The sequence below is a fragment of the Mustela nigripes genome, chromosome 16, assembly GCF_022355385.1.
Source record: "Mustela nigripes isolate SB6536 chromosome 16, MUSNIG.SB6536, whole genome shotgun sequence".
Lineage (NCBI taxonomy): Eukaryota > Metazoa > Chordata > Mammalia > Carnivora > Mustelidae > Mustela > Mustela nigripes.
This window is the reverse complement of record NC_081572.1, coordinates 38107002-38119688: the sequence shown is the minus strand read 5'-3', so window position 1 is coordinate 38119688 and position 12687 is coordinate 38107002. Positions and strand designations below refer to the sequence as shown.

At 52.1% G+C, this 12687-nt stretch overlaps 1 protein-coding gene and 1 long non-coding RNA gene across 2 annotated transcripts in view; one reads left to right on the top strand and one right to left on the bottom strand.

Moving 5' to 3' along the window:
* ASIC2 (acid sensing ion channel subunit 2) overlaps positions 1–729 on the bottom strand; it is a 963671-nt gene extending 962942 nt beyond the window's left edge. Inside the window, exon 1 of the mRNA XM_059379025.1 lies at positions 175–729. Coding sequence (XP_059235008.1) covers positions 175–729 — 555 coding nt within the window. The remainder of the gene's footprint in view (positions 1–174) is intronic.
* A 4019-nt stretch (positions 730–4748) lies between these two features.
* LOC132003993 (uncharacterized) lies at positions 4749–10332 on the top strand. Its single transcript, XR_009400393.1, has 3 exons — positions 4749–4792; positions 9091–9200; positions 9769–10332. It is a non-coding gene; the product is annotated as an uncharacterized LOC132003993 (long non-coding RNA).
* Positions 10333–12687: the final 2355 nt, after the last annotated feature.

Here is a 12687-nt window from a genome sequence, read left to right as displayed (position 1 = left end):
CAGTCCCAACAACTCCGGCCAACTACCCTCTTGGCCTTCAACTCCGGCACCACACTCTCCCTCCTGTTCCAAAGCACAGGGAGAACACCCTCAACCCGCCCGCCCTAGCCGAGCCCAGCATGGCACTTCTCAAGAGAACCAAGCACAAAAGTGAGCTGAAAGCCAAGTACTCACCGTGGTGAAGTCCTGGTGGCCGCACTCCTGCCCCTTGAACTTACAGTAGAGCATCATATCCTTCAGGTCATGGCCCACGCGGTGCAGAAACTCCAGCATGCTGAACTGCTTGGGTTTGTAGTGTTTGAAGTTGGCCTTCTGCCGCAGGGCCTCCAGCACCGCGGGGTCAGCCAAGTGCGGGTCTGGGATCTGCAGGTTGACGTCGAGCAGGGCCAGGAGCTCCCCAGCATGGTACAGGTCGTTGGTGGTCAGCCTGGAGAAACGGAAGCCATTGAGGTTGCAGAGGGTCACCGCTGGGAAGACCAGGCTCTGGGCCACCACCTCATCCACCTTGGTGACGTGCTGGTAGGAGAGGTAGTAAGACACCCTCTCCGAGCTCTCCACCAGCAGCAGGCCCAGGGAGCCCACGAAGGCCACGGCCCAGAGCACACGCCGGATGGTCATCGGCCCATACACGAAGATGTGGCGGATGCCGTGGAGGGTGGAGGTGTTGGCGAAGATGTGGATGCTGGAGGGCTGCAGGCTGCCCTCGCTGGGGCTCTCCTTGAGGTCCATGGGGACCCTGTGCAGTTCCGCAACTGGCTTCAGGTTGATCCAATTCCAGGGAAGAGTTCCCAGTCCTCGGGCTCTGCTCAAACCTTGACGTTCAAGGGAGAGAACACGGCAAGGCACGCATCAGGCCGGGTGCCTTGAGTTTATGCCGGGAGCCCAGCCGCACGCCGCCAGGGGTGAGTGTTTATATAAACCCATGCAAACTCTAGCTCCTGATTTTTTCCAGGCGATAAGGAGGGCTGGTTTTATTTAGGGAGACACCAAGGTGATGTGGAAGAGATGTGGGTGGGAAGGGAGAGCTTAGCCAATGGAAATAAAGTCCTCCCCCCTACACACGCCACTAGAGACAAGATTAAAAGCGAGAGCGAGGGAGAAAATGCTTCAAACAAGTCGCTCGGCAGCCCGGAGCCTGTTAACCCGTGCATAATGCCCCGCGTGGAGCATCCCGGGCATGTCGCGCGGCCACGCTGATGCACTGCGGGCGGGCGCCGCGCGGAGCCTCCCGGGCCGCCGCCGCCGCTCCGCTCGCCTCCCCGCGCCGCTCCGGACCCCGGATTCCGCTGCTCGCCGCCGGCCGCCGGCCCTCCTCGCCGCCGCCTCCAGGCCCCCGTCTCTCGCGGGCGGAATTCCAAAAGCCGGCGGGCCGCGGGTATGCGGCCAGCGCCCGGAGAGGAGGCAGCGCGCGACCGCGGGGAGAGGCGCGGACCCGGAGGCTGGCAGGACGCGGGGGCTCCATGGGCCTTGCCTCTCCAACCCCCCCAACCCCCGCCTCCCGGAAGTAAGGCGAGACCCAGAGGGCGCCCAGGGAGCCGGCCTCCTCCCCTCCCCCCGCCTCCCCTCCCCGGGCTGCTGGGTGGGGGGAGGGGGCAGGGCGGGAGGTGGGAAGGGGGACCGGGACCCCGCGAAAGTTTCTTTTTGGCCGTTTGCGGAGGGAGCTGGGGGGAGGGGGGCTCGCGGAAGGTGGAGAACTGGCCCTGGGAGGGAGGACGTGACACCCCTCCCGGTGGATGGCAGGGAGGCACTTGATAAACTCCCAGGGTCCAGGTGTGGGGGTGGAGGCAGCATTCCTTTGCCCGAATTCTGCTCCCAGGTCACACTCGGCCTGGGGTCTCCAGAGGGGAGATACGCAACGTGGGGAAGGTAAGGAGCCATCTAAAACCACAGTGCGTCTGCCGCTGGCCAGCCGAGCGGTAGGGGAACATTCCAGGGAGTGAGCAAGGAACCTATCCTCGGATGGAAGGGCCAGGCGTCCCTTGGAGACCCAGAGAACGAGCAACAAGTAGACCCCCTCCTCCCCCGAACTGCTGTCCCAAGGGTCTGTATCTGAAGAAAGACAGCTGGGGTTCCAGGTAGGGCTGGCTGCTTGCATTTCCTCTGGGCTGTGTGTGTGTGTGTGTGTGTGTGTGTGTGTGTTGCCCCAGGATTTGCCAGATGGAAGCACAGCTGGAGATAGAGGTGAGAGCAAAGGATTGGGGTTTCAGCTGCCTACCTCCTTTTCCTGAAAATCCCCTGGAAGTCCGCTCCTGCTAGCAGGTGGGTGTGATTTTGCCTGGTGTCAAGGATCAAATGGCCAGAACCTACATAATCAGTGGTGCTAAATCCTATCAGGTTGGAAGGAATGGAAAGGTCCAGGGGCCACCCCAGTGCACACAGCCAAGCTGGGACAGAGCCACAAGAAGGCGCCTTGTTCAGCCAACCTGGTGTCCCCAGGGCAGGCCAAGCTTAAGTACTCCTTGGAAGGCATTTGAGAAGAAAGCAGCCTCGGGAATGTCCCTCCTGGTTTGTATCTACTTCAAAATATTTCTCCATCCCATCTGCCCTCTTACCAACCCAGATCCAAACAGAACAGTATCAGAAGGCTCTCAGGGGCAGTAAACATGTGACACTGAATTAGCAGTGTATTGATCCTGGGAACTCAGAGCACAGAAGTATGGCACGGAAGCACAAATGGAAGAGGCTAACCCACCTCCCACATGGGCCATCTCCGAGGCCCCTGAGCCCTGCGTGTAGGGCTGTCTAGATAGGCAGAGGGTTTTCAAAACAAGGGCGCCAAAAACAGGAATCTGTCCTCTGTCAAGACCTGTGTGAGGCTGTCTTATCTCATATAACCCTCCCAACCATCTTGACAGGTGTGTGCTGTGGTTGCTTACCTCTATTATACAGATAAGAAAGTAGATTCACAGAAGTGAGGTATCCTCGCTAGGTTACACAGCTGCTAAGTGCTAGACCTGGGCCTTGAACTCAGGCAGGCTTGCCTGGAAAACACAGCTCAGAAAGCAGATCCAAATACTCCTTCCCAAATGTAGGAAGGGGGCAAGCATTGCTATCCCACTCCCCCATTACACACGCACAAACACTCATCACGTACTACTTCCTCCTTCCACATACAGAAAGCAGCCAAGTCCTCCTTTCCATCAGGCCACATCCCTGCTGTTCATTTTCTAGCCCAAGGCCCTCCTTTATGGGAACACTTCCCCGATGAATCTCAAATTTCAGCTCACCAGTCTTTTTTTTTTTTTTTTTAAGGTTTTATTTATTTATCTGACAGGCAGAGATCACAACTAGACAGACAGGCAGAGAGAGAGGAGGAAGCAGGCGCCACACTGAGCAGAGAGCCCAATGCGGGGTTCGATCCCAGGACCCTGAAATCATGACCAGCGCTGAAGGCAGAGGCTTAACCCACTGAGTCATCCAGGCGCCACTCACCAGTTTTAACAAGTGTGCTGAACTCCAACTGCACCAGCCCCTCTATTGCTTTTAGGGGACACGAAGAGGAGTAAGACACATTTCTTACCCTTGATAACTCGGGCTTCAGTGCCGGGAGAGGTGTATTGGTTTATAGACTGGCCCCAGGACAGAAAGGGCAAGAAGAGGTGGAGAAAGAGGCAGACCTCTCCGGAGTAGTAGGCGGCGGGTTTACAAGCAAAGGAACTTAACTAACCTGGCTTGTCTTGGGCTCGGCAAGTCCTTCAGCTCTCCACATCCACTTGCCCGCAGGTTAAATGTTGACATAGAGGCCATCACTGGATTCGGTCACATATGCCATCCAGTACTCGCAACAGCACCTCGCTCCCTCAGAGCTGTGTCCATGGGCACCTTCTAGCACAGGGAAGGCAAGCAGAATGCATATTCCAAGGACAGGGAACACGGTGAGGAACCTCTGGTTGCCCTGGGTCAAGCTCGGGGTTAAGCCGTGGTCACGTCCTCTCCGTCAGCCCTTGCAACATTTCGCCCCTCATGACCCATTCTTGTGAGCTCACCTGCCCCCTCCTCCACCACGTACCTACCCCTCAGTAAAGGGTTTCACCTGCATGGAGGTGTCAAGCTCCAGGTGCAATGAAGAGCAACAGGATAGGCACATGCAAGAGAAAACACAAATTAATTATCCCCCAAATAACCCCCAATTATCCCCCAGTTTTTCCCATGAAGAGCCCCATGATCCAAATCGCTGATTTCTGAAGTCCTCTCAGTTGGGGAATCAGATCCCTCAGGACACTCACTTGTGTCCTTGTGTGATTTTAATAAAGAGGAGACATCAGCGGGCTAGATAGAAGCAAGTTCCCCATCTCTCACCAGGGATGAGCACACAACATTCTGTTGGGATAATGGCACAGGTGCCTCCTCATGAGGCAGCAATAACGTCCAAGGCCATCTTATTTTGGAGGACAGCTTTTTCCATTAGACATTCCAGTGTTCAGTAAAGACAGGTTTTGCCAGTTCCCATTTAAGGCTTGCTGGGTGAATTTAGTAAGGGTTTAGGCATGTGCTGTCTTCCAGGCCAGTGGAGGGGACAAACACAGTGGCCAAATGATTGTAGCAGTGGAAAACAGAACATGTGCGCTTGGCCTTGGGGAGAGAGAGGTTCGCAGCTGGAGGGACGTCACCCAGCTGTCCGTACCATACGTGTTGGCAGCAGAGGCAGCAGGGGGCGGGGGGGGGGTGTTGAGGAGATAGACCAGACCCAGACCCCCACGTTGTCCCCACTCTTGATAGTGCCTGTTCCATTCCAGGTAGAATGTTCTCGACGGGTCAGCTCTGCAGCGGGATGCAGGATCCCCACAGAGACGTGAGTAGCTCCCCCTCACCGAGGGGTGCAAAGCAATTCACCCATCCTGGTGGGATGTCTTATTGCAGATTCCAGTAGATAATGCCTCTCCCGGGCGTTGTGAGGCTTGGTGTTTTCAGCAACATAGCACATTGATCCACGGGAATAGTCGGGGCTATTTCTAGAAACTTCCATACCTTATGGCATTGGGTGTCTCCATAGGGGCCCCCATTCTGGCATATGGAAGAGCAAGCCCTATTGGTTGATCATTCAAATGTATGGAAGCCTGGGACAGTGCTTCAGGCCTCCTGGACACAGGCGTTTTACTTGTTAGTAATTCAGTCTGCTGCTTTAGCACTCTGTTTTTTTCTTTTTATTATGCCTGCTGCTTGCAGGTTTTAGGAGAGTTGGAACTTGCTTTCTATGTCCTGTTCCTGGGCCTGGTCTTGCACGTCATGACCTTTGGAATGTGACCCCTGATGACAGGGTATTTGGCACGTGCATCCCTACATGGTACTCAGCTTCTCTAATCCTCGGATGGTGGCAGCCTGGTTTTCAGAGTGATAAGGGAAAGCTCAAGTTAGGCCAAGTGTCCACACAAACCAGGCGTATTCAGAATCCTAACGCAGAGGGAGGGAGTCAGTAGAAGCAATTTCCCCATCTCTCACCAGCTAGAAACTCAGGTAGTTGGCTCCAGACCCCTCTGGCTAGGGCCTGGGGCATTGTCCATAATGTGCGGGCACTGCATTAACCAAGTCAGTGTATTTCAAGGGCAATCCAGTATCCTTGGTAAGATGCCAGTCCACCCGGGAGTTACAGTGGCCATGCTTCCTATGCATCTAATCAGCTATATCCCTGAAAGATCAGCTGCTAAAGCTTGTACCTGATCTAGGGCAGCACCATCCAGGTGGCCACAGGGCTTCTGAGCACTGTGAACTGGGAGGTGGAAGTCAGGGTTGCCTCAGGCGCTTGCAAGTGAACCCAAACATTGTTCCACCTTTTCTGACCTCATGAGGGCTTATTCATGATCATCTACCTCCAGCTTCCCCTGTCCAAGCCATAGGGCTCATCTCTTTGGAATAGTCCACTAGCAGTCAGTGCAAAGGGCTGGTGGCCGGGACTCACGAGTCATCACAAGCCAACCACTCTGAGCTCAGCCCATCAGCTGCTGTGGGTCCTTCCTGAGTCCAGGCACCAGCAGGAATTTCCCCCACTCCCTTCCTACAGGCCGCAGGAATGGCTACAAGAAATGAGAGGGTGGCATCTGGAGGATCTGTGTACTCTACGGGGCCCAGCGGCACCCCCACTCCAGAAACCGTGGGCTGGTGGACAGGCTGCTCTTCTGCTGCAGGCAGGCATGGCCCTCTGGTCACAATGAGGGTTTGAACATTGGGAGAAGGGAATGGATAGAACATGTTCTCAGCCTATCCTCTGATGGAAAGGGGAGCACGTACTGTGGCCTGCTGTTCCTTGGTTTAGAGGCTCCACCTGGCGGAGAACTGTGCATACTGCTAGGAACTGAAGCTCTGGGGGACCCTGTCAGGTTTCTGTGCTGTCCCAGAGCTGGGACCCCAATGCAGGGTTATTTTCTCCTTCTGCGCTCTCTGCCCCAAGGCTCCACCCCTCCCTTCTGGAATCCCAGACCTGTCTAGCTCAAGAGGTAGCCCTTCGTATTCTTAGGGGCTTGATAGTCCGGTACCTTCCAAACCACAGCTTCTTTTTATTTTAAACATCTTAATTTTATTTTATTTTTTCAGTGTTCCAAGATTCATTGTTTATGCACCACACCGGGTGCTCCATGCAATACGTGCCCTCCTTAATACCCACCACCAGTTTCACCCAACCTCCCTACTCCTCTCCCCTCCAAAACCTCAGCTTGTTTCTCGGAGTCCACAGTCTCTCATGGTTCATCTCTCCTTCTGACTTCCCCCAACTCACTTCTCCTCTCCTTCTCCCAATGTCCTCCATGTTATTCCTTATGCTCCACAAGTAACTGAAATCATATGATAATTGACTTTCTCTACTTGACTTATTTCACTCAGTATAATCTCTTCCAGTCCCGTCCATGTTGATGCAAAAGTTGGGTATTCATCCTTTCTGATGGCTGAGTAATATTCCATTGCATATATGGACCACATCTTCTGTATTCATTCATCCATTGAAGGGCATCCTGGCTCTTTCCACAGTTTGGCGATTATGGACATTGATGCTATGAACATTGGGGTACAGGTGGCCCTTCTTTTCAGTATATCTGTATCTTTGGGGTAAATACCCAGTAGTGCAATTGCAGGGTCATAAGGTAGTTCTATTAATTTTTTTTTTTTGAGGAATTTCCACGCTGTGTTCCAAAGTAGCTGCACCAACTTGCCTTCCCACCAACAGTGTAAGAGGGTTCCCCTTTCTCCACATCCTCTCCAACACTTCCAACCACAGCTTCTGACACAACTCGAGTCTTATCTGACCAAATGACTCCCCAGAACTTTATGCTGGTGACTGGGCCTTGAATTTATATGGGTTCACTCCCCCCCCCCCCAATTCTCTCCTTTGAGACAACACCTGCAGAGTGTCCCGCTGCAGAGACAAGTCTTTATGTGTTAACATTATGTCATCAACGTCATGGGCCCATGTTACTGACGTGTGGGAGGAGAAAGGGGACAGCTCTGCAGTGACCAACCCATGACATATTGTGGGGCCAAGAAGGGAGCCCCAGGGAGCTGCCTGAAAGGTCCATTACTGGGGCTCCTAGGTGGCTCTGTGGGTTAAGGCCTCTGCTTTCAGCTCAGGTCATGATCTCAGAGTCCTGGGATCCAGTCCCGCATCATGCTCTCTGCTCAGTGGGGAGCCTGCTTCCTCCTCTCTCTCTGCCTGCCTCTCTGCCTACTTGTGACCTCTGTCTGTCAAATAAATAAATAAAATCTTTTTTTAAAAAAAGAAAAAAAGAAAGGTCCATTACTGCCCCTCCCACATGAAGGTAAATTGAGCCTAAGTTATCAGAAATCTGTACTTGTCAGTCTTTCCAAGAATCCTGATATATATGCCTGTTTCCTGCCAAATATAGTAGTTCAACCTGGCAAATAAAAATCTTCCACACAGCTCCTCTTAAGGATGCTTTTTATTAGATAAGACTCAATTACAATGAACAGTATGGCTTATACACAAACATCAGATATTCCAGGATCCTTAAAAATATTTTTATGGCATTGTACTCGTTCAACATTCTCCTCTTTGATCTGATTCTCAGCACCTTACCCATTGTCAAGGTGGGTATGTATCGGGGGTGTGCAGACTGGGTTTAGATTGGGTCTGTTTGGCCCAAACGTTCAGGCTCTGCCCTAATTTTGTGTAATTGTGGGTTTTGTTGGGGGGGGGAGTTTTTTTGGTGAAAGCGAAATATCAAGTGCATGGCTAAACATTAAGGAAATTTCCAGATTAATTCATTTGCAAGTCAGGCAATTTAATTCCCCACTTAAACAATGTGCTGAGATTTTGGCTCTGGTAAATGTATCCACTTGGGAATGAGTAAATGGAGGTATGGATGAATTCATTTTCTCTGACACTGAGGCTGCTTTTCTGAGACGCAGCAAGGGAGACCCTCTTCCTGCCCTGGGGACTCCGAGGTCGGTCCTGGGCCTGCAGCTCAGGGAGGGTGAGCACAAAGGGCAGAGTGCCGCCTCCTGCAAGTGGTAACAGGTAGGAGGGCCAGGAAGCTCAGATCGACTATGGGCTCGAATGCTAATTTCCTATGTAACCCATGCTAGGTATGCGCTACTGTCATCATCACTCCCTAATTTAAAAAAAAGGGAAAAAGACACATTGTTTTCTCAGATACAGATGGCATTCTTTTTTTCTTTTTTCTAAAGATTTTATTTACTTATTTGACAGAGAGAGAGAGAGATCACAAGGAGGCAGAGAGGCAGGCAGAGAGAGAGGAGGAAGCAGGCTCCCCACAGAGCAGAGAGCCCGACGCGGGGCTGGATCCCAGGACCCTGAGATCATGACCTGAGCCGAAGGCAGAAGCTTTAACCCACTGAACCACCCAGGTGCCCCTACAGATGGCATTCTTATTTCAAACTTGGAGAGGCCTCGATATACCTTTTCTCCTGACTTGTTGTCATTGCCCTAAAGAAGGTTTAGAGATCAACTTATAAACCAAAGTAGGTCCTGTTTTTGGTTGATTTATAAGTACACACCTCCTGCAACTGCTTAGCAAATTGTTTGTCGCGAAGGGTGTACCAGGGTGGGGCAGGGAGCAAAGGCGGGCATTCAGTGTGTGTCTCGTTGAGATTTTATTTCCAGTGGTTTTATTTTTGTCCTTCCAGGAGAAAACTACAGAAGTCGGTCCATACAGAGAGGACTTTTGGGATTCAGCTACCAGTTGATATGAGCCTTGGGATGGATTTGACTTGCTGGGTGGCCTTTGGAAAACCAGGTAACCTCTCTGTGCTGTTTCCTTCTTTGGGCCTCCTGCACCAGGTTTCTATGCCACTACAATTTGACACGATCCTTGACCAAATCATAAATGCCTTGGTAATGGGATAAAAATGAGTTAGAATCTGGGATTCTGGTCATTAATGCCATGTCACCATCTGCTGGAGTGGGATGATGACAAGGTCAGGTGAACCCCAATCACCCAACACTTGTTAAACATGCGGGGACCAGCTCCATCCTCCTTCCGCCCCCTCCGCCCCCCTGAATCAGAATCTCCAGGGGGTGGGGAAGGCTCTCTTCCTTTATGGGATTATGGAAGGCAGAATGGGGACCCCACCAGAATCAGCCACATTCCAGGAGCTCCTCCTATCTATCCGGCATGCCAAGCCATTTTCCAGAGTGTTGCACTTGGCATTTCCATCTGCCTGGAAAGGTTTCCCCCAGGGCTGGCTTCTTCTCATATGTCACCGGCTCGGAAGGGACTTGGCTGGCCTCCCCGTCTCCACCCTCTACCCCGCTCATGCACCCATCACTTGTTTCTTTTTCTGCACCCCAACATGGGGGCACAGGAGGTCCTCTGTGATGTGAGAATTCCCTTACCTCCAAGGCTGAGGCTGCTTCTCGGAGATGCAAGAATGGAGACCCTCTTTGGATCCTGAGAAACCTGTGCCCTGTCCTGAAACCAGCTCCTGAGAAGGTGAGGGACACCTCCTACCCCCCAGCGCTGTCCACTGATTCCCCCACACGGGAGAAAGGAAGACCTCAGTGGAGCCCGAGCCGGTGGATTCAACAAGGAACTGTGCACCCGAAAAACCTCGGTTGGGGTTACTGGATGCAAAATCCTGAGTCTGGAGGCTGTTGACAAGGTTCTCCCCCTTCTTCATAGACTACCAAAAAAAGAAAAGCTGGTAGATGCTGAGGTCACATGTGAAGCAAGTCCTACTTACCTACCCAGTGTTACTGGGTTATTCCATTTTCACTCCCCCTGCCTGAATGGACAGCTGACCCTGACATTTCCCATACAAGCTTTTCTCTGCTTTCCTAATCTGATGGGATAATGATGTCATAAAGAAATAACTAAAACAGTAGGTGCTTAATAAATGCTTTCTGGTGTGAAATAAGGAAGACAGTCACGGGACAGCCTCCAAACTCTTCCTTACCCTCCATCAATTTTTTGATAGCCAGGTTTGTAATAGGAGTACTCTCTCCTTTAGCACTGAATCAGGGGTTCCTTTCTCTTATTGTGTTTGCTTTCCATGAGACACACCTACCCCTAGTCTTTTCGTCACCTAAGGCCTGACCCCTCCGGGTAGGCTGAGCAGAGATTCCTGGAGCACATCTGACCTGTCCAGTCCCTCTGCTTAAAGACACAAATTTCCCTCTCACATGAAAAAAGCAGGTCTGATTCAAATCTACCCAATGAGTAAAAAATGGTGCCCAGGACCTGAGGCATCGGCTCCTGATTTAATGTTACGTCATCTCCCTTCTCCATAGGGCATGACAGCTGCCCCACAGTCCCACCACTCCCCATCCATTCTCCGTATTAATTGCCTTCTCTCAATGCTCTTTATTGTGGGGGCACCTGGGTGGCTCAGCGGGTTAAGCCTCTGCCTTCGGCTCAGGTCATGATCTCAGGGTCCTGGGATCGAGCCCCACGTCGGGTTCTCTGCTCAGCGGGGAGCCTGCTTCCTCCTCCCTCTCTCTCTGCCTGCCTCTCTGCCTACTTGTGATTTCTCTCCATCAAATTAAAAAATAAATCTTAAAAAAAAATACTCTTTATTGTGTATTTCTCTCTTCCTGTGTCTTCTTATTAGATACTACTGCTGCTCTTTTCTCCCTAGGAAGGAAGGAAGAGAGAGAACCCATTGCTGTTTGTTTTCTCTCAACCCCCAGAGCCAACTGCTTAACACAGGAGGGCAGAGGCACAGAGGGCCCTGAAGTCAGCCCGCCACAGACAGGCTTTCAGAGAAAACTTTATCGGCACCCCCGTAGGTGGGCCATAGGTGAGCTGGCGGTGACCAGGGCAGCCGAGAAATATGCGGTGCCTAAGAGCTGGACCTGCCATGCCACCAAGGGGAACTTCCTCCCCCTCCTCCTGGTTAGAACAGCTTCTGATCTTCAGGAACAAGTGGTGGGCGGAGGTGAGCAGAAGTGGGGTCACGGTGTCCGTGGTATGAAGTCCCACAGAAGAGCCACCAAAGGCAGATTTTCAAGAGCTTTTGTGGAAAGAAAATGAGGTAAATGCCTTTTCACTCTCTCCGTCTATATATAAATATAAACAGATGCCTATGGGTCCATGTCTCCTTTTTCTGTGTCTGATTATGCATTCCGTTTAGCATGGGTTGATGGCCTGCTAATTTTGGTCTAGGCACTTTGATAAAGCAATCTTGGAGGACGCCAATAGCTAAGAAACAGCATGATTCTTTCTGTTGTTGGGGAAGGTCATGAAAGACCCCCGCTTGACCAGGGAACTGGGTGGGCCCAGACAATCAAAAGCTTCTCGGCCCCTCCCCTGTCCTTGGAATGTACACTCCGCCTGCCATTCCCACAGTGGGAGCTGCTTGCAAGGACACAGCCTTGAGAGTAAGGCACTGTTGAAAAACTAAGCGGTATGTGCGACTAGTTCAGGCCTATCTAGTTCAGGCCTCTGTACAAACATTGAAGGCTCTGGCAGGCGATGCAGAGCTGTACCCATCTTGAGGCGGCCAGGACACAAGCCCTTTAGGAAGTTCCCTTGCCTGTTAAAGTTCCTCCTACCAATCTGGAGAGGTCTGGCTGTTTCCTAGGTCTCTGCTTGTCCTCCGTACAGATGCCGGTTGTCAAACCAACAGGTGTCCCCAGGGGGTGGGCAGGGCCAGGGTCTGTGCCTATTGCAGAGAGATCCCTGAACTGTGGGATATTGGGGGACATGACATTGAAACACCCCATTACATTCTCTGCACAGACTGCATTTTCACAGAGGGAAGCAAATCCACATGGGCCGGGAGCCAACATCTCATTTCATCTGTGAAGTTATCCTATCCATTTTACAGACAAGGAGACTGAGGCTTCGGGAGGTAACCAAATTGCCCACAAACCCCACTGCGGGTGTGGGAATGAGAGTCCAGGGTCGCTGAATCACGCTGCTGTCCATGCACCTCATGAGGCCGTGAGGGCTGCGGTCAAGGGCTCAGGTGCTGGCACCAGATGGCTATGAGTTCAAGTCCTGGATGTACCACACACTAGCTCTGTTACCAGAAACATGCTGTGCACCTTGTCTAAACCTTGGGTTGCTCATCTGTAAAATGGGGATAGGAAAGAGTACCCACCTGGTAGGGCTGAGGGGAGACTCTGATGGGTTAAAATGTGTCAAGCACTGAGTGTCTAAGCCAAGCTCAGTGGCTTGGGCTGCCATCAGGAATGCCCTCATTATTATTACTAGCGTTGTCAGAGGGGAGCCGGGTGCCATGGAGCCACCCTGCAGACTTGTGATCTTTGTCTGCCCCCCA